The sequence below is a fragment of the Paroedura picta genome, chromosome 16, assembly GCF_049243985.1.
Source record: "Paroedura picta isolate Pp20150507F chromosome 16, Ppicta_v3.0, whole genome shotgun sequence".
Lineage (NCBI taxonomy): Eukaryota > Metazoa > Chordata > Lepidosauria > Squamata > Gekkonidae > Paroedura > Paroedura picta.
In genome coordinates, this window is record NC_135384.1 from 7,762,501 (window position 1) to 7,781,854 (window position 19,354).

The following is a 19,354-nucleotide window of genomic DNA, read 5'->3' on the forward strand; positions in this document are numbered from 1 at the left end:
AGCCATTTGAGAAGGGATCTTAGGCAAAGTAATCTTGAATATTGGTGCTAGATACTGGTGCATGGCTGGAAGAATGCAGGCTGGACGGTCGTTAAGTTTGGCTAAGCCATAGAGGGTGGCATATTCTCCCATCTGATTCCCCAAACGCCCAAGTGAGTTCACTGTCCACATCCCTCTATCCATGTGCATAAGGGATATGTTTAGAACTGTTTGTTCACACCTTGGGAGATCAGATGTGTTTCTGACACAGACTGTCCACAACCACCAGTTAGAATTGTTTCTCTGCAGGTGCCAAAAGGTGGAGATGGACACAAGGCTTAAAAAACATAGGCCAACCAGAAGGCACGATGGATTGAAGGTAGGTCTTTTTGGAAAATGCATAGCTCCAAAATGAGGCCACCTACAGAAAAAACAAAATGGAGTGAAAACGGCTGACACAATTCAACAGTGAGCCCTCCAACTGCTCCTGTCCTTGTGCTCTTCTGCCTTCTCCTCACCCCCATTCTTGATTTGAGCCTCCTGGGCGCTGGCAGGGTAATTAACACAGCCATCGTGCACAACCTGATTAAAGAGTCGATAAAGATTCATCTAGGAATTAACAGACTTGATAAGAAAGAGGAAGTACAGAATGATAGAATCATAGAGTTGTAAGGGGCCATACGGGCCATCTAGTCCAACCCCCTGCTCAACGCAGGATCAGAATCACAGAATCATAGAGTTGTAAGGGGCCATACAGGCCATCTAGTCCAACCCCCTGCTCAATGCAGGATCAGAATCACAGAATCATAGAGTTGTAAGGGGCCATACGGGCCATCTAGTCCAACCCCCTGCTCAATGCAGGATCAGAATCACAGAATCATAGAGTTGTAAGGGGCCATACGGGCCATCTAGTCCAACCCCCTGCTCAACGCAAGATCAGAATCACAGAATCATAGAGTTGTAAGGGGCCATACAGGCCATCTAGTCCAACCCCCTGCTCAACGCAGGATCAGAATCACAGAATCATAGAGTTGTAAGGGGCCATACGGGCCATCTAGTCCAACCCCCTGCTCAACGCAGGATCAGAATCACAGAATCATAGAGTTGTAAGGGGCCATACAGGCCATCTAGTCCAACCCCCTGCTCAACGCAGGATCAGAATCACAGAATCATAGAGTTGTAAGGGGCCATACGGGCCATCTAGTCCAACCCCCTGCTCAATGCAGGATCAGAATCACAGAATCATAGAGTTGTAAGGGGCCATACAGGCCATCTAGTCCAACCTCCTGCTCAATGCAGGATCAGAATCACAGAATCATAGAGTTGTAAGGGGCCATACAGGCCATCTAGTCCAACCCCCTGCTCAATGCAGGATCAGAATCACAGAATCATAGAGTTGTAAGGGGCCATACAGGCCATCTAGTCCAACCCCCTGCTCAACGCAGGATCAGCCTAAAGCATTCAGGAGAAGTATGTTTGACGATTCAGTTACAATCATTCTTTTCTTTCTGAACCTTTACTGCTATTGCCACAGTTGAACAGCGTTCCAACTTTGACACATTTTTGACAAGCCAAGCCCACCCAGTACAACCCCAAGGGCATTCTTCAGTAGTCTACATTGACATAAGAGGTAAATATAAAATATCCTGTTCAAACCAAGCAGGTTGTATATGAGTCCTGAAAATAATATTTAAAAAAAATACTCATAAGGATTTTATGAAATTGTAACATAATTATTTTATGTTATTTATTTATTTTTGGATTTATAACCCGCTGCTCTCCGAGACTGGCTCGCTGCGGCTAACAACTAATAATCCTACAAGAAAATCCCCATCAAAAACCCCAATCCACAAGATCATAAACCCAAACAGATGGCAAAACTTCATATAGGAAAAACCTTTTGAGGGCAGCATAGGGGAGACCGACCTGCGTCCAGGGCAGGCCCTTTGTGGTTTCCCCCAAAAAAACTGCTTATAAGTTGCTGCTTACAGAAATATATTTATACAAATACATAAATGCTACTTCCACTGGCAAAGTGTAGCTACAAATAACAGTTATAAGCCAGGCCAGCATATACTGAGGAGCTCACTGGCAGAAAAGCTGCTAAATATTTATCACCGTTCCGCAAAGGAGATGGATGGTAGAGCATCAAAGAATCATCAGAGAATCAGAATCAGATTATAGTGGCCAGTTACAGTGGATGAGCGATAGGGTTGTGAGTGTCCTGCATAGTGCAGGGGCTTGGACAAGATGACCCAGGACGTCCCTTCCAACTCTATGATTCTATCACATGGATCTGGAAGAGAACCCAAAGGGCCATCCAGTCCAGTCCCCCCCCCCCAATTCTCAGGTGTTCAAAAATAATGCATTCTTGGCAGGTGCTCATCCAATCTCCCCCTAAAAACTGCCAAAAAATGAGACTCCACTACCCTCCGAGGCAGCAAATTCCATCTATGAACAGGAAATGCTTTCTAATGTTTAATTAAGATCTTCGAGTAACCTTGAGCACGCCCCCACTAAAAATCCGAAGCGATCCTGGTTTATTTATTTATTGGAATGAATAAATACAACCTGTCCTCAGCCGTTGATCCCTTCCCAGTTTGTGTTCGTGCGTAAAACCTGGCACAAAGATATTGCAAGGGTGGTTTTAGAAAGTCTAATACAGAAGTTGTAAGGAAGGAAGGATAAGGCAGTCCAACTGATGCAACCTGACTTCAAATCCTAAAATGGAGGCGAGGAAAAGAGGGGGAAGGTGGGAAGGTGTAGGGGGGGGGGTGCAGTCCAGGTCTGCTTGGATGATCGAAGATGGGGAGGGGAAGTTGAACCTAAACGCAGAACACTGTGAACAATGAAACATACCGAGCACATGATGTATCAATACATACACAACCCGTCAATCGCTTCATTTAATCCCTGTGGTGATAAAGCTCCCAAAGTGAAAATCCAGAAAGTCTCTTTCTTTCCCTCAGATGTTCATGGAGCTGGTGTGGAGGAGCCAGGACTTGTTCTGCTACCTGGGCAGCCAGCCCCTTTCCCTGTGAGCAAAGTTCACGCAGCGATGAAGGAAAGAAACGGAAGGGTGGGGTTGTTGGTTTTTTTTGTTTTGATAGGAAAGCCTACCTGACGGAAGGGACAGAATTCATATAGAGAATCCTGCCATTCAGTTGAATGGTGAAATGTGTGTGTTTTCACAGAAAAAAACTCATTGCGCTTGGTCAAATACAGACTTTGTGAGATTTGCAACAACTGAGTACAATATGAAGGTTTTATTGTTTTGACTTGCATTTTTAAAAATTATTTATTGTATTTATTTACGATTGTATTTGTTTACCACCCCTCCAGCTAGAGGCCGTTTACATCAGTATAAAAACACAAATTGCAGAGAACTTATCAATCAATATGTTAATTAGAGAGATTTTTTGAATCGATGGGTTTTTATACCTGAACAGCAGATGGCAGCTTTTCCCACTGACCAGAAATTCATAACCGATAAGCTGGTTTGATCTGGGTCTGAGGAGACAGCATTCAGAGTTGAAATATTATATCCACATTGACAGAGCAGTTAATTTTTTAATTGGTATAGTTTTCAGTTAATATAATAATAATAAACCTTTATTGGCATAAAACAATAAGGCAAATACAGCCAAGTAGGGTGAAAATATAATAAAGTAAAATAAGCTAATATAATAAGCTAAAATAGAGTAAAATCAGCTGATTAAGACATCTTAGTTCTGGCTCGATAAACAACCATTAAAAATTCAGCTACACACAATGTGGCTTCTGCAGATTGATAAATGAGCAGAACCTGGGACAAAATAGAGGATCGAGACGTTTTCTGCGAAGATTCACATACTTTTCGGTTAGTATGAAAGCTTAAAGATATATCGGGATTACTCGGTTTTATTTCCACAATAAACCCATGTCCCAGAAAATGCCGTTAGTCAGAGTTCAAGGTCCTTGGCTAAGGTTCAGGAATTTAAAATGGCTAAAAGTAGAGATTTATATATGTATGCAAACATGGGCAGGCTGATGGTAAAATTATTTACAGTAAGCTGAGACTTCTTTTCATTCCAGACAAAATGTTTCATCACGTTAGGGGTTAGAAATAATGATTTAAAAAACAAAACAAAACAAAAAACCTCTCCTCAGGCCCATAGAAACATTTTGTTGGAGGGGCAATTTTTTTGGTAAGGGGGCAACTGTGTCAAATACTCCCAAATTACTTGATGTCTTTTTTTGTATCTAAACTACTTTCATGTATACTTTCATCCTTCTTGAGCAGGGGTAGTCAAACTGCGGCCTTCCAGAAGTCCATGGACTACAAATCCCATGATCCCCTGCCAGCGAATGCATGGCCCCACAGATTTTGATACTATTATCTAATTAATTAAGTAAAACTCAGCACCTAAATTATGACTTGGACAGCAAAGGAGAAAGGTCCGCAGGGATCCCAATCCAGTCAGGCAAGAAGGCTGCAGACGGCTTAAAGACCTTGAGGAGCGGTGAGTCCGGGAGGGTGTAGTTGGCCAAGTAAATAGTTTCTCCCCCAGCGAGGTAGCTGGCCCAGATGCCAAAACTCCCAATGGTCATTATTGTATGGTTGCAATGAGCAATAAGAGCAAAATCCCTCTCTGGAGATGATTCCCGCCCATCACCAGCAAAGTAAACATCTCCTCTGGAAGCATTCATGTTTTCCTTGCACCAAGCCATCCCATTGCTGACGACCACGAAGACAGCGTCGTGGTACTTCTCCCTGAAGTAATTCATGGCTTTGTCCAAGTAACTTTTGTCAGCCACTACCCCTTTCCATCTGTTGGGCATCACGTGAACATAATCCCCCCTCCGGACGTGCACTCCCATGTATGTTACCGTCTTGCGCTGTTCCCGTATCTGCAGAAGGTATCTATTGGCGTCCTCCTTGATGTAGTCATGGAAGGTGAACTCCTGACGTATCTCATGGCGGAGGTGGTGATAAAAGGTATAAGAATAAGGGTATCCTGTGAGCTGCACATACTTGCCCTCAATGTGACGGTACTCCTGTGACATCCAATTATGGAGACCGTACTTCCTCCAGGGAATCTTGCCAACCAGTTCAGAAGGGATCATAGGCAAAGTGAGCTTGAATATTGGTGCTAGATACCGGTGCATGGCAGGAAGGATGTAGGCTTGATGGCCATTAAGTTTGGCTAAGGCGTAGAGGGTGGCGTATTCTCCCATCTGATTCCCCAAACGCCCAATTGAGTTCACCGTCCACATCCCTCTATCCATGTGCGTAACGGATACCTTTGGAATTGTTTGTTCGCACCTTGGGAGGTCAGATGTGTTTCCGACCCAGACTGTCCACAACCACCAGTTAGAATTGTTTCTCTGCAGGTGCCAAAAGGTGGAGATGGACACAAGGCTTAAAAAAAATAAGCCAACCAGAAGGCACGATGGACTGAAGGTAGGTCTTTTTGGAAAATGCATAGCTCCAAAATAAGGGCACCTACAGAAAAAACAAAATGAAGTGAAACGGCTGACCCCACTCAACAGCAAGCCCTCCAGCTGCTCCTGTCCTTGTGCTCTTCTGCCTTCTCCACACCCCCATTCTTGATTTGAGCCTCTTGGGAGCTGGCAGGGTAATTAGAAGAAGGAGGAGGAGGAGGAGGAGGAGGAGGAGGAGTTGGTTCTTATATGCCGCTTTGGAGTTGGTTCTTATACGCTGCTTTTCTCTACCCGAATGAGTCTCAGCTTACAATCCCCTTCCTCTCCCCACAACAGACACCCTGTGAGGGAGGTGAGGCTGAGAGAGCCCTGAGATTATTTCTCAGAACAGCTTTATCAGGGCTGTGGCGAGCCCAAGGTCACCCAGCTGGTTGCATGTGGCAATTATGCACAACCTGATTGAATAGTAAAGGATTGATTTAAGAATTTATGTATTTGATAGGAAAGCAGAGGAACAGAATCATAGAATCATAGAGTTGTAAGGGGCCATATGGGCCATCTAGCCCAACCCTCTGCTCAATGCAGGCTCAGCCTCAAGCATTCAGGAGAAGTATGTTTGATGATTCTGTTAAAATTACTCTTTTCCTTCTGAATTTTTACTGCCATGGCCACAGTCGAACAGCGTTCCAACTTTGACACATTTTTTACAAGCCAAGCCCACCCAGGGCAACCCCAAGGGCATTCTTCAGTAGTCTCCATTGACATAAGAGGTAGATATAAAATATCCTGTTCAAACCAAGCAGGTTGTATATGAGTCCTGAAAATAATTTTTAAAATACTCATAAGGATTTTATTAAATTGTAACATAATTATTTTATTTATTTATTTATGTTTGGATTTATAACCCACCGCTCCCCGAGACCGGCTCGCGGCGGCTAACAATAAATAAATAAAACCAAGTATATGGTCAGGACCTGTACTAGAGCAGGTGGTATGCCCCCCCCCTTGATATTGGTGCCAGGTATCTGGATGCAGGTCGGTCTCCCCTATGCCGTCCTCATAAGGTTTTTCCTATATGAAGTTTTGCCAACTGTTTGGGTTTATGATCTTGTTGATTGGGGGTTTTAATGGTGATTTTATTGTTGAATTATTTGTGGGTTATAAATCCAAACATAAATAAATTAAATAATTATGTTACAATTTTATTATTATTTTCAGGACTCATATACAACCTGATTAGTTTGGAATAAATAAATAAAACCTGTCCTCAACCATTGATCCCTTCCCAGGAAAGCCTGCCTGACAGAAGGGACATAGAATTTGTATAGAGAATCCTGCCATTTGGTTGAATGGTGAAATGTCTGTGTTTTCATAGAACAAAAACCTATTGGGCTTGGTCAAATACGGATTTTGTGAGATTTGCAACAACTGAGCACAATATGAAGGTTTTCTTGTTCTGGCTTGATTTTTTAAAAATGTCTCAATTATTTATTGTATTTATTTAAGATTGTATTTTGTTTACCACCCCTCCCGGCCGGCCAGCTAGAGGCCGTTTACATTGGTGTAAAAACACAAATTGCAGAGAGCTTATCAATCAACATGTGAATTGGAGAGATTTTTTGAATCTATGGGTTTTTAGACCTGAACAGCAGATGGCAGCTTTCCCCACTGCTCAGAAATTCATAACCGATAAGCTGGTTTGATCTGGGTCTGAGGTGACAGCATTCAGAGTTGAAATATTATATCCACATTGACAGAACAGTTAATTTTTTAATTGGTATAGTTTTCAGTTAATGTAATAATAATAAACCTTTATTGGCATAAAACAATAAGAGGCAAATACAGCCAAGCAGGGTGAAAATATAATAGAGTAAAAAAAGCTAATATAATAAGCTAAAATAGAGTAAAATCAGCTGTTTTAATACATCTTAGATCTGGCTCGATAAACAACCATTAAAAATTCAGCTACACACAATGTGGCTTCTACAGATTGATAATTGAGCAGGAACAGGGACAAAATAGAAGATTGAGACGTTTTCTGCGAAGATTCACATACTTTTCGGTTAGTATGAAAGCTTAAAGATATGTCGGGATTACTCGGTTTTATTTCCACAAGAAGCCCATCTCCCAGAAAATGCTGTTAGTCAGAGTTCAAGGTCCTTGGCTGAGATTCAGGAATTTAAAATGGCTAAAAGTAGAGATTTATATATGTATGCAAACATGGGCAGGCTGATGGTAAAATTATTTACAGTAAGCAGAGACTTCTTTTCATTCCAATGTTTTCAGCACGTTAGGGGTGAGAAATAATGATTTAAAAAACAAAACAAAACAAAAAACCTCTCCTCAGGCCCATAGAAACGTTTTGTTGGAGGGGCAATTTTTTTGGTAAGGGGGCAACAGTATCAAATACTCCCAAATTACTTGATGTCTTTTTTTGTATCTAAACTACTTTCATGTATACTTTCATCCTTCTTGAGCAGGGGTAGTCAAACTGCGGCCTTCCAGAAGTCCATGGACTACAATTCCCATGAGCCCCTGCCAGCGAATGCATGGCCCCACAGATTTTGATACTATTATCTAATTAATTAAGTAAAACTCAGCACCTAATTTATGACTTGGGTAGCAAAGGAGAAAGGTCCGCAGGGATCCCAATCCAGTCAGGCAAGAAGGCTGCAGACGGCTTAAAGAGTTTGAGGAACGGTGAGTCCGGGAGGGTGTAGTTGGCCAAGTAAATAGTTTCTCCCCCAGCGAGGTAGCTGGCCCAGATGCCAAAGGTCCCAATGGTCATTATTGTATGGTTGCAATGAGCAATAAGAGCAAAATCCCTCTCTGGAGATGATTCCTGCCCATCACCAGCAAAGTAAACATCTCCTCTGGAAGCATTCATGTTTTCCTTGCACCAAGCCATCCCATTGCTGGCGACCACGAAGACAGCGTCGTGGTACTTCTCCCTGAAGTAATTCATGGCTTTGTCCAAGTAACTTTTGTCAGCCACTACCCCTTTCCATTTGTTGGGCATCACTGTAACGTAATCCCCTCTCCGGACGTGCACTCCAATGTATGTTACCGTCTTGCGCTGTCCCCGTACCTGCAGAAGGTACCTATTGGCGTCCTCCTTGATGTAGTCATGGAAGGCGAACTCCTGACGTATCTCATGGCGGAGGTGGTCATAAAAGGTGTAGGAACAAGGGGTGCCTGTAAGCTGCACATACTTGCCCTCAATGTGACGGTACTCCTCTGACATCCAATCATGGAGATAGTACTTCCTCCAGGGGATCTTGTCAACCAGTTCAGAAGGGATCATAGGCAAAGTGAGCTTGAATATTGGTGCTAGTTTTTGGTGCATGGCTGGAAGGATGTAGGCTTGATGCCCGTTAAGTTTGGCTAAGCCATAGAGGGTGGCATATTTTCCCATCTGATTCCCCAAACGCCCAAATGGGTCCACCGTCCACATTCCTCCATCTTTATTCCTAAACGATACGCTAGGAGTCACGTGTTCATGCTCTGGGGGACCAGATGTGTTTTTGACACTGATTGTCCACCACCATGAGTAAGAATCGTTTCTCTGCAGGTGCCAAAAGGTGGAGATGGACACAAGGCTTAAAAAACATAGGCCAACCAGAAGGCACGATGGACTGAAGGTAGGTCTTTTTGGAAAATGCATAGCTCCAAAATGAGGGCACCTACAGAAAAAACAAAATGGAGTGAAACAGCTGACCCAATTCAACAGTGAGCCCTCCAACTGCTCCTGTCCTTGTGCTCTTCTGCCTTTTCCTCACCCCCATTCTTGATTTGATCCTCCTGGGCGCTGGCAGGGTAATTAACACAGCCATCGTGCACAACCTGATTAAAGAGTCGATAAAGATTCATCTAGGAATTAACAGACTTGATAAGAAAGAGGAAGAACAGAATGATAGAATCATAGAGTTGGAAGGGGCCATACAGGCCATCTAGTCCAACCCCCTGCTCAACGCAGGATCAGAATCACAGAATCATAGAGTTGGAAGGGGCCATACAGGCCATCTAGTCCAACCCCCTGCTCAACGCAGGATCAGAATCACAGAATCATAGAGTTGGAAGGGGCCATACAGGCCATCTAGTCCAACCCCCTGCTCAACGCAGGCTCGGCCTAAAGCATTCAGGAGAAGTATGTTTGACGATTCAGTTAAAATTACTCTTTTCTTTCTGAACTTTTACTGTCATGGCCACAGTCGAACAGCGTTCCAACTTTGACACATTTTTGACAAGCCAAGCCACCCAGTACAACCCCAAGGGCATTCTTCAGTAGTCTCCATTGACATAAGAGGTAAATATAAAATATCCTGTTCAAACCAAGCAGGTTGTATATGAGTCCTGAAAATAATATTTAAAAAAAAATACTCATAATGATTTTATGAATTTGTAACATAATTATTTTATGTTATTTATTTATTTTTGGATTTGTAACCCGCCGCTCTCCGAGACCAGCTTGCTGCGGCTAAGAACAAATAATCCTACAAGAAAATCCCTGTCAAAAACCCCAATCCACAAGATCATAAACCCAAACAGATGGCAAAACTTCATATAGGAAAAACCTTTTGAGGGCAGCATAGGGGAGACCGACCTGCGTCCAGGGCAGGCCCTTTGTGGTTTCCCCCCAAAAAACTGCTTATAAGTTGCTGCTTACAGAAATATATTTATACAAATACATAAATGCTACTTCCACTGGCAAAGTGTAGCTACAAATAACAGTTATAAACCAGGCCAGCATATACTGAGGAGCTCACTGTCAGAAAAGCTGCTAAATATTTATCACCGTTCCACAAAGGAGATGGATGGTAGAGCATCAAAGAATCATCAGAGAATCAGAATCAGGGTATAGTGGCCAGTTACAGTGGTTGTGAGTGTCCTGCATAGTGCAGGGGGTTGGACAAGATGACCTAGGAAGTCCCTTCCAACTCTATGATTCTATGAATCACATGGATCTGGAAGAGACCCCAAAGGGCCATACAGTCCAGCCCCCCCCCCAATTCTCAGGTGTTCAAAAATAATGCATTCTTGGCAGGTGCTCATCCAATCTCCCCCTAAAAACTTCCAAAAAAGGAGACTCCACTACCCTCCGAGGCAGCAAATTCCATCTATGAACAGGAAATGCTTTCTAATGTTTAATTAAGATCTTCGAGTAACCTTGAGCACGCCCCCACTAGATATCCGAAGCGATCCTGGTTTATTTATTTATTGGAATAAATAAATACAACCTGTCCTCAGCCGTTGATCCCTTATTTGTTTATGTTTGGATTTATAACCCACCGCTCCCCAAGACCGGCTAGCGGCGGCTAACAATAAATAAATAAAACCAAGTATATGGTCAGGACCAGTACTAGAGCAGGTGGTATGCCCCCCCCCCCTTGATATTGGTGCCAGGTATCTGGATGCAGGTCGGTCTCCCCTATGCCGTCCTCATAAGGTTTTTCCTATATGAAGTTTTGCCATCTGTTTGGGTTTATGATCTTGTTGATTGGGGGTTTTAATGGTGATTTTATTGTTGGATTATTTGTGGGTTATAAATCCAAACATAAATAAATTAAATCATTATGTTACAATTTTATTATTATTTTCAGGACTCATATACAACCTGATTAGTTTGGAATAAATAAATAAAACCTGTCCTCAGCCATTGATCCCTTCCCAGGAAAGCCTACTTGACAGAAGGGACATAGAATTCGTATAGAGAATCCTGCCATTTGGTTGAATGGTGAAATGTCTGTGTTTTCACAGAAAAAAAGAACATTGTGCTTGGTCAAATACGGATTTTGTGAGATTTGCAACAACTGAGCACAATATGAAGGTTTTCTTGTTCTGACTTGATTTTTTAAAAATGTCTCAATTATTTATTGTATTTATTTACGATTGTATTTTGTTTACCACCCCTCCCGGCCAGCCAGCTAGAGGCCGTTTACATTGGTGTAAAAACACAAATTGCAGACAGCTTATCAATCAACATGTTAATTGGAGAGATTTTTTGAATCGATGGGTTTTTATACCTGAACAGCAGATGGCAGCTTTCCCCACTGACCAGAAATTCATAACCGATAAGCTGGTTTGATCTGGGTCTGAGGTGACAGCATTCGGAGTTGAAATATTATATCCACATTGACAGAACAGTTAATTTTTTAATTGGTATAGTTTTCAGTTAATGTAATAATAAAAAACCTTTATTGGCATAAAACAATAAGAGGCAAATGCAGCCAAGCAGGGTAAAAATATATTAGAGTAAAATAAGCTAATATAGAGTAAAATCAGCTGATTAAAACATCTTAGTTCTGGCTCGATAAACAACCATTAAAAATTCAGCTACACACAATGTGGCTTCTGCAGATTGATAAATGAGCAGAACCTGGGACAAAATAGAGGATCAAGACGTTTTCTGCGAAGATTCACATACTTTTCAGTTAGTATGAAAGCTTAAAGATATGTCTGGATTACTCGGTTTTATTTCCACAAGAAGCCCATCTCCCAGAAAATGCTGTTAGTCAGAGTTCAAAGTGCTTGGCTGAGATTCAGGAATTTAAAATGGCTAAAAGTAGAGATTTATATATGTATGCAAACATGGGCAGGCTGATGGTAAAATTATTTACAGTAAGCTGAGACTCCTTTTCATTCCAGCCAAAATGTTTTCAGCACGTTAGGGGTGAGAAATAATGATTTAAAAAAACAAAACAAAAAACCTCTCCTCAGGCCCATAGAAACGCTTTGTTGGAGGGGCAATTTTTTTGGTAAGGGGGCAACAGTATCAAATACTCCCAAATTACTTGATGTCTTTTTTTGTATCTAAACTACTTTCATGTATACTTTCATCCTTCTTGAGCAGGGGTAGTCAAACTGAGGCCCTCCAGATGTCCATGGACTACAATTCCCATGAGCCCCTGCCAGCGAATGCATGGCCCCACAGATTTTGATACTATTATCTAATTAATTAAGTAAAACTCAGCACCTAAATTATGACTTGGGTAGCAAAGGAGAAAGGTCCGCAGGGATCCCAATCCATTCAGGCAAGAAGGCTGCAGACGGCTTAAAGAGTTTGAGAAACGGTGAGTCCGGGAGGGTGTAGTTGGCCAAGTAAACAGTTTCTCCCCCAGCCAGGTAGCTGGCCCAGATGCCAAAGGTCCCAATGGTCATTATTGTATGGTTGCAATGAGCAATAAGAGCAAAATCCCTCTCTGGAGATGATTCCTGCCCGTCACCAGCAAAGTAAACATCTCCTCTGGAAGCATCCATGTTTTCCTTGCACCAAGCCATCCCATTGCTGGCGACAACGAAGACAGCATCGTGGTACTTCTCCCTGAAGTAATTCATGGCTTTGTCCAAGTAACTTTTGTCAGCCACTACCCCTTTCCAGGTGTTGGGCATCACTGTAATGTAATCCCCTCTCCGGACGTGCACTCCAATATACGTTACCGTCTTGCGCTGTCCCCGTACCTGCAGAAGGTACCTATTGGCGTCCTCCTTGATGTAGTCATGGAAGGCGAACTCCTGACGTATCTCATGGCGGAGGTGGTCATAAAAGGTGTAGGAACAAGGGGTGCCTGTGAGCTGCACATACTTGCCCTCAATGTGACGGTACTCCTCTGACATCCAATCATGGAGATGGTACTTCCTCCAGGGGATCTTGTCAACCAGTTCAGAGGGGATCATAGGCAAAGTCAGCTTGAATATTGGTGCTAGTTTTTGGTGCATGGCTGGAAGGATGTAGGCTTGATGGCCATTAAGTTTGGCTAAGCCATAGAGGGTGGCGTATTCTCCCATCTGATTCCCCAAACGCCCAAGTGAGTTCACCGTCCACATCCCTCCATCTTTATTCCTAATAGAAGATACGCTAGGAGTCATGTGTTCATGCTCTGGGGGATCAGATGTGTTTTTGACACTGATTGTCCACCACCATGAGTAAGAATCGTTTCTCTGCAGGTGCCAAAAGGTGGAGATGGACACAAGGCTTAAAAAACATAGGCCAACCAGAAGGCCCGATGGATTGAAGGTAGGTCTTTTTGGAAAATACATAGCTCCAAAATAAGGGCACCTACAGAAAAAACAAAATGGAGTGAAACGGCTGACCCAATTCAACAGTGAGCCGTCCAACTGCTCCTGTCCTTGTGCTCTTCTGCCTTCTCCTCACCCCCATTCCTGATTAAAGAGTCGATAAAGATTCATCTAGGAATTAACAGACTTGATAGGAAAGAGGAGGAACAGAATGATAGAATCATAGAGTTGTAAACAAACCCTCTAGTTCAACCCTCTGCTCCTTAGGATCAGCCTAAAGCATCCAGGAGAAGTATGTTTGATGATTCTGTTCAAGTTAATCTTTTCTTTCTGCATTTCAACTGCTGTAGCCAGCAAATAATCCAACTGATGGGGTGAGGGGTTAAACAACTTTTTAAAATTTCGCTCAGTAAGGAGAACTGTTTTTTTCATCAGAAGGCTCAGCTTGTACTTGGCAGCCTCACCTCCCTCACAGCGTGTCTGTTGTGAGGAGAGGAAGGGAAGGCGACTGTAAGCCACTTTGAGACTCCTTCGGGTAGAGAAAAGCGGCATATAAGAACCAACTCTTCTTCTTCAGCAATATCTGAGCTTTCTCAGCTTCACCTCCCTCACAGGGTGTCTGTTGCTGAGACTCTTTATGGAAGAGAAAAGTGGCATATACGACCCAACTCTTCTTCTTCTAATTGTGGGTTATTATATATAAATAAATATCACTCTTGTTTCTGTAATTATTTTCTCACAGCTTAACATTGGTAAACTTATTTATTTTTTCATTTATTTTTAAAGCAGCCTTCATTATGCACAATACCTACTATGGCTAAGAGCAAAACCAAATATTCCGTCTTGGAACAAGTTGCAAAAGGAAATGTTTTCTGATTTATGTTGGAGTTATGTAACACACAAGCATTCAAAGAACCATATTAGATAGTTGCACAACTTATGCACAATAATGCAACCTCTTATTTGAACATGGATGCTGGTACCAGAACCTGCAATAAACCCAGATGCCTATTTTGCTATTACATACACCCAAACCGTTTCCGCATTTGGAGAGAGCCAGTTTGGTGTAGTGGTTAGGAATGCGGACTTCTAATCTGCCACGTCGGGTTCAATTCTGCACTCCCCCACATGCAGCCAGCTGGGTGACCCTGGGCTCACCACAGCTCTGATAAAGCTGTTCTGACTGAGCAGTGATATCAGGGCTCTCTCAGCCTCACTCACCTCACAGGGTGTCTGTTGTGGGGAGAGGAAAGGGAAGGCAACTGGAAACTGCTTTGAGCCTCCTTTGGGTAGAGAAAAGCGGCATATAAGAACCAACTCTTCTTCTTCTTCGTCTAAATTTAAAGTAGCTGTTTATTACAAAAGAACAAAGAAACTTCCAGAACAGACTGGAAAGGGAAATTTCTGAGTTACCCCCATTTCACTGTATAGTAAGAAGGGTGCGTGCACACAGACGCTTATAGCTTGAATGCTACTTCCTAGCTCTGCCCCAACTTACCTTATCTTCCTTGCCCTCGGTGTTGGGGACACCTCAGGGGGGCTGGCACTGATGTCCTGGAGGATGGGCAGAACAAATTTAATTGATAATCTCTCTGCCCACTTGTCACTACAGCCCTGTCCTCCTTGCTTGCACTATCACTGGAGCTCCTACCTTCTCCCGCAGGAGAGAAGGAGGCATTCCGGTGTATCTCTCCTGATGAGTATCAGTATGAGTATAAACAGTATCTCTCCTGATGAGTTTACATAAACAATTTCAGCTTCTTCCTCTGACCTTGAGAATAGGTCAGTTTGACATATCAGCATTGGCAATATTTCAAGAAACAGCCAAGTACAAGCCGGGCCTTCTGATGAAAAAAACAGTCCCCCTTACTGAGCGAAAGTTTTAAAAAGTTGTTTAACCCCTCACCCCATCAGTTGGATTATTTGCTGTTAGCCACTTCAAGCTGGTCCCAGAGAGTGGTGGGTTATAAATCCAAAAACAAATAAATAAATAAATAAATAAATAAATAAATAAATAAATAAATAAATAAATAAATAAATAAATAAATAAATAAATAAATAAAATAATGATGTTATAATTTAATAAAATCTACAACCTGCTTGGTTTGAACAGGATATTTTATATTTACATCTTTTGTCAATGTAGGCCACTGAAGAACTGGGTGGGCTAGTGTTGGCTTGTCATGTCAAAAATGTGTCAAAGCTGAAACTCTGTTCATCTCTGGCTACGGCAGTTAAAATTCAGAAAGAAAAGATTAACTTGAACAGAATCAAACATACTTCTCCTGGATGCTTTAGGCTGATCCTGATGGAGCAGAGGGTTGAACTAGAGGGCTCGTTTACAACTCTATGATTCTATCATTCTGTTCCTCCGCTTTCCTATCAAGTCTGTTAATTCCTAGATGAATCTTTATCGACTCTTTAATCAGGTTGTGCACGATGGCTGTGTTAATTACCCTGCCAGCGCCCAGGAGGATCAAATCAAGAATGGGGGTGAGGAGAAGGCAGAAGAGCACAAGCACAGGAGCAGTTGGAGGGCTCACTGTTGAATTGGGTCAGCCGTTTCACTCCATTTTGTTGTTTTCTGTAGGTGCCCTTATTTTGGAGCTATGCATATCCCAAAAAGACCTACCTTCAATGAGGACAGCATAGGGGAGACCGACCTGCGTTCAGATACCTGGCACCAATATCAAGGGGGACCCATACCACCTGCTCTGGTACTGGTCCTGACCATATACCTGGCGGAAGAGCTCCATTTTGCAGGCCCTACGGAATGCAGAAAGCTCTCCGAGGGTCCGCAGCTCATTGTTCTCCAGGACCAAAAAGGCCCTGGCCCTGGTTGAGATCAGGTGAGCATCTCTACAGCCAGGAAAACTCAGAGAGATTTTCAAGTAACATGTTAATTGGAGAGATTTTTTTAATCGGTGCATTTTATACCTGAACAGCAGATGGCAGCTTTTCTCACTGAACAGAAATTCATAACCGATAAGCTGGTTTGATCTGGGTCTGAGGTGACAGCATTCAGAGTCAAAATATTATATCCACATTGACAGAAGAGTTAATTTTTAATTAGTATAGTTTTCAGTTAGTATGAAAGCTTAAAGATATGTCCAGATAACTCGGCTTTATTCCCGCAGTAAACCCATGTCCCAGAAAATGCTGTTAAGTCAGAGTTCAAGGTGCTTGGCTGAGGTTCAGGAATTTTAAATGGTTAAAAGTAGAGATTTATATATGTATGCAAACATACATTCAAAGCAAGTTAAGAGATAAAGATGTAAGTAAAAAATAGTGGGCAGGCTGATGGTAAAATAATTTACAGTAAGCTGAGACTTCTTTTCATTCAAGCCAAAATGTTTTCAACAAGTTAGGGGTGAGAAATAATGATTAAAAAAACAAAACAAAACAAATATACCCAAACCTCTCCTCAGGCCTATAGTCAGAAATGTTTTGTTGTAGGGGCAATTTTTTTGGTAAGGGGGCAACAGTATCAGATATTCCCAAACTGATGGTGTCTTTTGTGTATCTAAATTACTTTCATATATACCTGCGTCTAACCAGCTTGGTGTAGTGGTTAGGAGTGTGGACTTCTAATCGGGTGAGCCGGGTTTGATTCCCCACTTCCCCACCTGCAGCCAGCTGGGTGACCTTGGGCTCACCATGACACTGATAAAGGTGTTCTGATCGAGCAGGAATCTCAGGGCTCTCGCAGCCTCACCTCCCTCACAGCGTATCTGTTGTGAGGAGAGGAAGGGAAGGTGATTGTACGCCACTTTGAGACTCCTTCAGGTAGACAAAAGCAGCATATAAGAATCAACTCTTCGGGCCTTTACGCACGGGGATCTTTGTTGCAAATTGTTTGCGGAATGAAAAATCGCCATTTAAAATAGTGGAATTCGTCGTTTTGCACACCTGCCTTTGTAGTGGAATCAGTTGCGTTTTTTAGCATTTCCCACAGGCTTCCGGTCTCGGCAGAAATCGCTAGAAAGGAAGCGCTATTGCCAAGCTCGTCCCGCCCCTGGCCGTCAAGCAGCCAATGGGCAGCCGTTAGCATGCTCCCAAACAGCCCCTTTCCCTTTAAGGAAGGTTTTTTTTTAAAAAAAACAGACCCATTGCAACGAATCTGTGTAGATTCGTTACAATGGAGAGACCCATCCAGCTGCCTAATGTGAGCTGTCGTTTGATCGTATGATCGTTGCCACGCTGCCTCGAGTGATAAAAAAAAAATCCCCCCCCCCGCTCATGGGCCCGATTTTCGGCTGAATTAATGTGTAAAAAATAAAGGGACTTTATTTCAGCAAACGGGCTTTTATGTGGTTTGTGCTTAGTGACTAAAGGTGAAGGACTGAAGCCAGGGAAGCCTCTAAACAGAAAGAGGCTCGCTGGTGCGTTTATCCCCGCTCGCTCGGAGAAAAAAAAATGGCAATCGCTTCGCCGGAAGTTTGGAGGACAGGCTCAGGAGGGGGGACTTTGAAGAAACCGCAACAATGTTAACGCACAGGTCTTTATCGCTAGTGTTGCAGATTGTTTGCAAGAGTGTAGCGCTTTCCGGAGGGTGAATCCACTTTTTGGGATTCCCCTGAAAGTGCTACAAGGAAGCGCTTTTTGCTGATCGGTTTCAGGAGTGTTGCAGATTGTCTACGACGTCGTGCGTTATTCCAAATCAGTAGCGTTTTCAATTAGCAACCATTGTGCTATTTTGAAGCCGTGCAAAAAGCCCCTTCTTCTTCAGCAATATCTGAGCTTTCTCAGCTTCACCTCCCTCACAGGGTGTCTGTTGCTGAGACTCTTTATGGAAGAGAAAAGTGACATATACGACCCAACTCTTCTTCTTCTAATTGTGGGTTATTATATATAAATAAATATCGCTCTTGTTTCTGTAATTATTTTCTCACAGCTTAACATTGGTAAACTTATTTATTTTTTCATTTATTTTTAAAGCAGTCTTCATTATGCACAATACCTACTATGGCTAAGAGCAAAAACAAATACTCCGTCTTGGAACAAGTTGCAAAAGGAAATGTAGTCTGATTTATGTTGGAGTTATGTAAAATGCAAGCATTCAAAGAACCATATTAGATAGTTGCACAACTCATGCACAATAATGCAACCTCTTATTTGAACATGGATGCTGGTACCAGAACCTGCAATAAACCCAGATGCCTATTTTGCTATTACATACACCCAAACCGTTTCCGCATTAGGAGAGAGCCAGTTTGGTGTAGTGGCTAGGAGTGCGGACTTCTAATCTGCCACGCCGGGTTCAATTCTGCACTCCCCCACATGCAGCCAGCTGGGTGACCTTGGGCTCGCCACAGCGCTGATAAAACTGTTCTGAATGAGCAGTGATATCAGGGCTCTCTCAACCTCACTCACCTCACAGGGTGTCTGTTGTGGGGAGAGGAAAGAGAAGGCAACTGGAAACTGCTTTGAGCCTCCTTTGGGTAGAGAAAAGCGGCGTATAAGAACCAACTCTTCTTCTTCTTCGTCTAAATTTAAAGTAGCTGTTTATTACAAAAGAACAAAGAAACTTCCAGAACAGACTGGAAAGGGAAATTTCTGAGTTACCCCCATTTCACTGTATAGTAAGAAGGGTGCGTGCACACAGACGCTTATAGCTTGAATGCTACTTCCTAGCTCTGCCCCACCTTACCTTATCTTCCTTGCCCTCGGTGTTGGGGACGCCTCAGGGGGGCTGGCACTGATGTCCTGGAGGATGGGCAGAACAAATTTAATTGATAATCTCTCTGCCCACTTGTCACTACAGCCCTGTTCTCCTTGCTTGCACTATCACTGGAGCTCCTACCTTCTCCCGCAGGAGAGAAGGAGGCATTCCCGTGCTTCTGCTTGCCGTTTTGTCCCCGGAACAGAACAGTTAAGCAAGCAGCAATAAAAATGCTTCCTTGTCCCATTGCCTCTTCTTGTTGGAAACTTCTTT

At 42.9% G+C, this 19,354-nt stretch overlaps 3 protein-coding genes and 1 pseudogene across 5 annotated transcripts in view; all 4 read right to left on the bottom strand.

The window, feature by feature from the left end:
* Positions 1-3,003, bottom strand: part of LOC143826168 (galactoside alpha-(1,2)-fucosyltransferase 2-like) — a 3,832-nt pseudogene extending 829 nt beyond the window's left edge. Inside the window, exons 1-2 of the transcript XR_013227024.1 lie at positions 2,839-3,003; positions 1-400 (exon numbers count right to left, since the gene is read on the bottom strand). The exon at positions 1-400 is cut by the window's left edge and continues 829 nt beyond it. The product of XR_013227024.1 is annotated as a galactoside alpha-(1,2)-fucosyltransferase 2-like (transcript). The remainder of the gene's footprint in view (positions 401-2,838) is intronic.
* Positions 3,004-3,301: 298 nt separating this feature from the next.
* LOC143826171 (galactoside alpha-(1,2)-fucosyltransferase 2-like) lies at positions 3,302-15,060 on the bottom strand. The gene is made up of 2 exons (XM_077314821.1): positions 14,918-15,060; positions 3,302-5,464 (listed from the first exon to the last, which is right to left on the bottom strand). The coding sequence occupies exon 2, from the start codon at positions 5,443-5,445 to the stop codon at positions 4,390-4,392; it is 1,056 nt and encodes a 351-aa protein (XP_077170936.1). The 5' UTR covers positions 5,446-5,464; positions 14,918-15,060; the 3' UTR covers positions 3,302-4,389.
* On the bottom strand, positions 7,076-9,067 carry LOC143826170 (galactoside alpha-(1,2)-fucosyltransferase 2-like). The gene has a single exon (XM_077314819.1). It carries the CDS (start codon positions 9,065-9,067, stop codon positions 8,012-8,014), a length of 1,056 nt encoding a protein of 351 aa, XP_077170934.1. The 3' UTR covers positions 7,076-8,011.
* On the bottom strand, positions 8,966-19,127 carry LOC143826169 (galactoside alpha-(1,2)-fucosyltransferase 2-like). 2 transcript variants are annotated; one of them, XM_077314817.1, is made up of 3 exons: positions 14,918-15,046; positions 12,377-13,459; positions 8,966-9,086 (listed from the first exon to the last, which is right to left on the bottom strand). In XM_077314817.1, the coding sequence occupies exon 2, from the start codon at positions 13,438-13,440 to the stop codon at positions 12,382-12,384; it is 1,059 nt and encodes a 352-aa protein (XP_077170932.1). In that variant the 5' UTR covers positions 13,441-13,459; positions 14,918-15,046; the 3' UTR covers positions 8,966-9,086; positions 12,377-12,381. The 2 variants fall into 2 exon arrangements, with proteins under 2 accessions (XP_077170932.1, XP_077170933.1); XM_077314818.1 differs by lacking the exons at positions 8,966-9,086; positions 14,918-15,046 and adding an exon at positions 19,070-19,127 and having other exon boundaries at positions 10,897-13,459.
* Positions 19,128-19,354: the final 227 nt, after the last annotated feature.

Excerpts from the sequence above, each read along its gene's own strand:
- LOC143826171 (XM_077314821.1), bottom strand. The coding sequence starts at position 5,445 with ATGCATTTTCCAAAAAGACCTACCTTCAGTCCATCGTGCCTTCTGGTT.
- LOC143826170 (XM_077314819.1), bottom strand. The coding sequence starts at position 9,067 with ATGCATTTTCCAAAAAGACCTACCTTCAGTCCATCGTGCCTTCTGGTT.
- LOC143826169 (XM_077314817.1), bottom strand. The coding sequence starts at position 13,440 with ATGTATTTTCCAAAAAGACCTACCTTCAATCCATCGGGCCTTCTGGTT.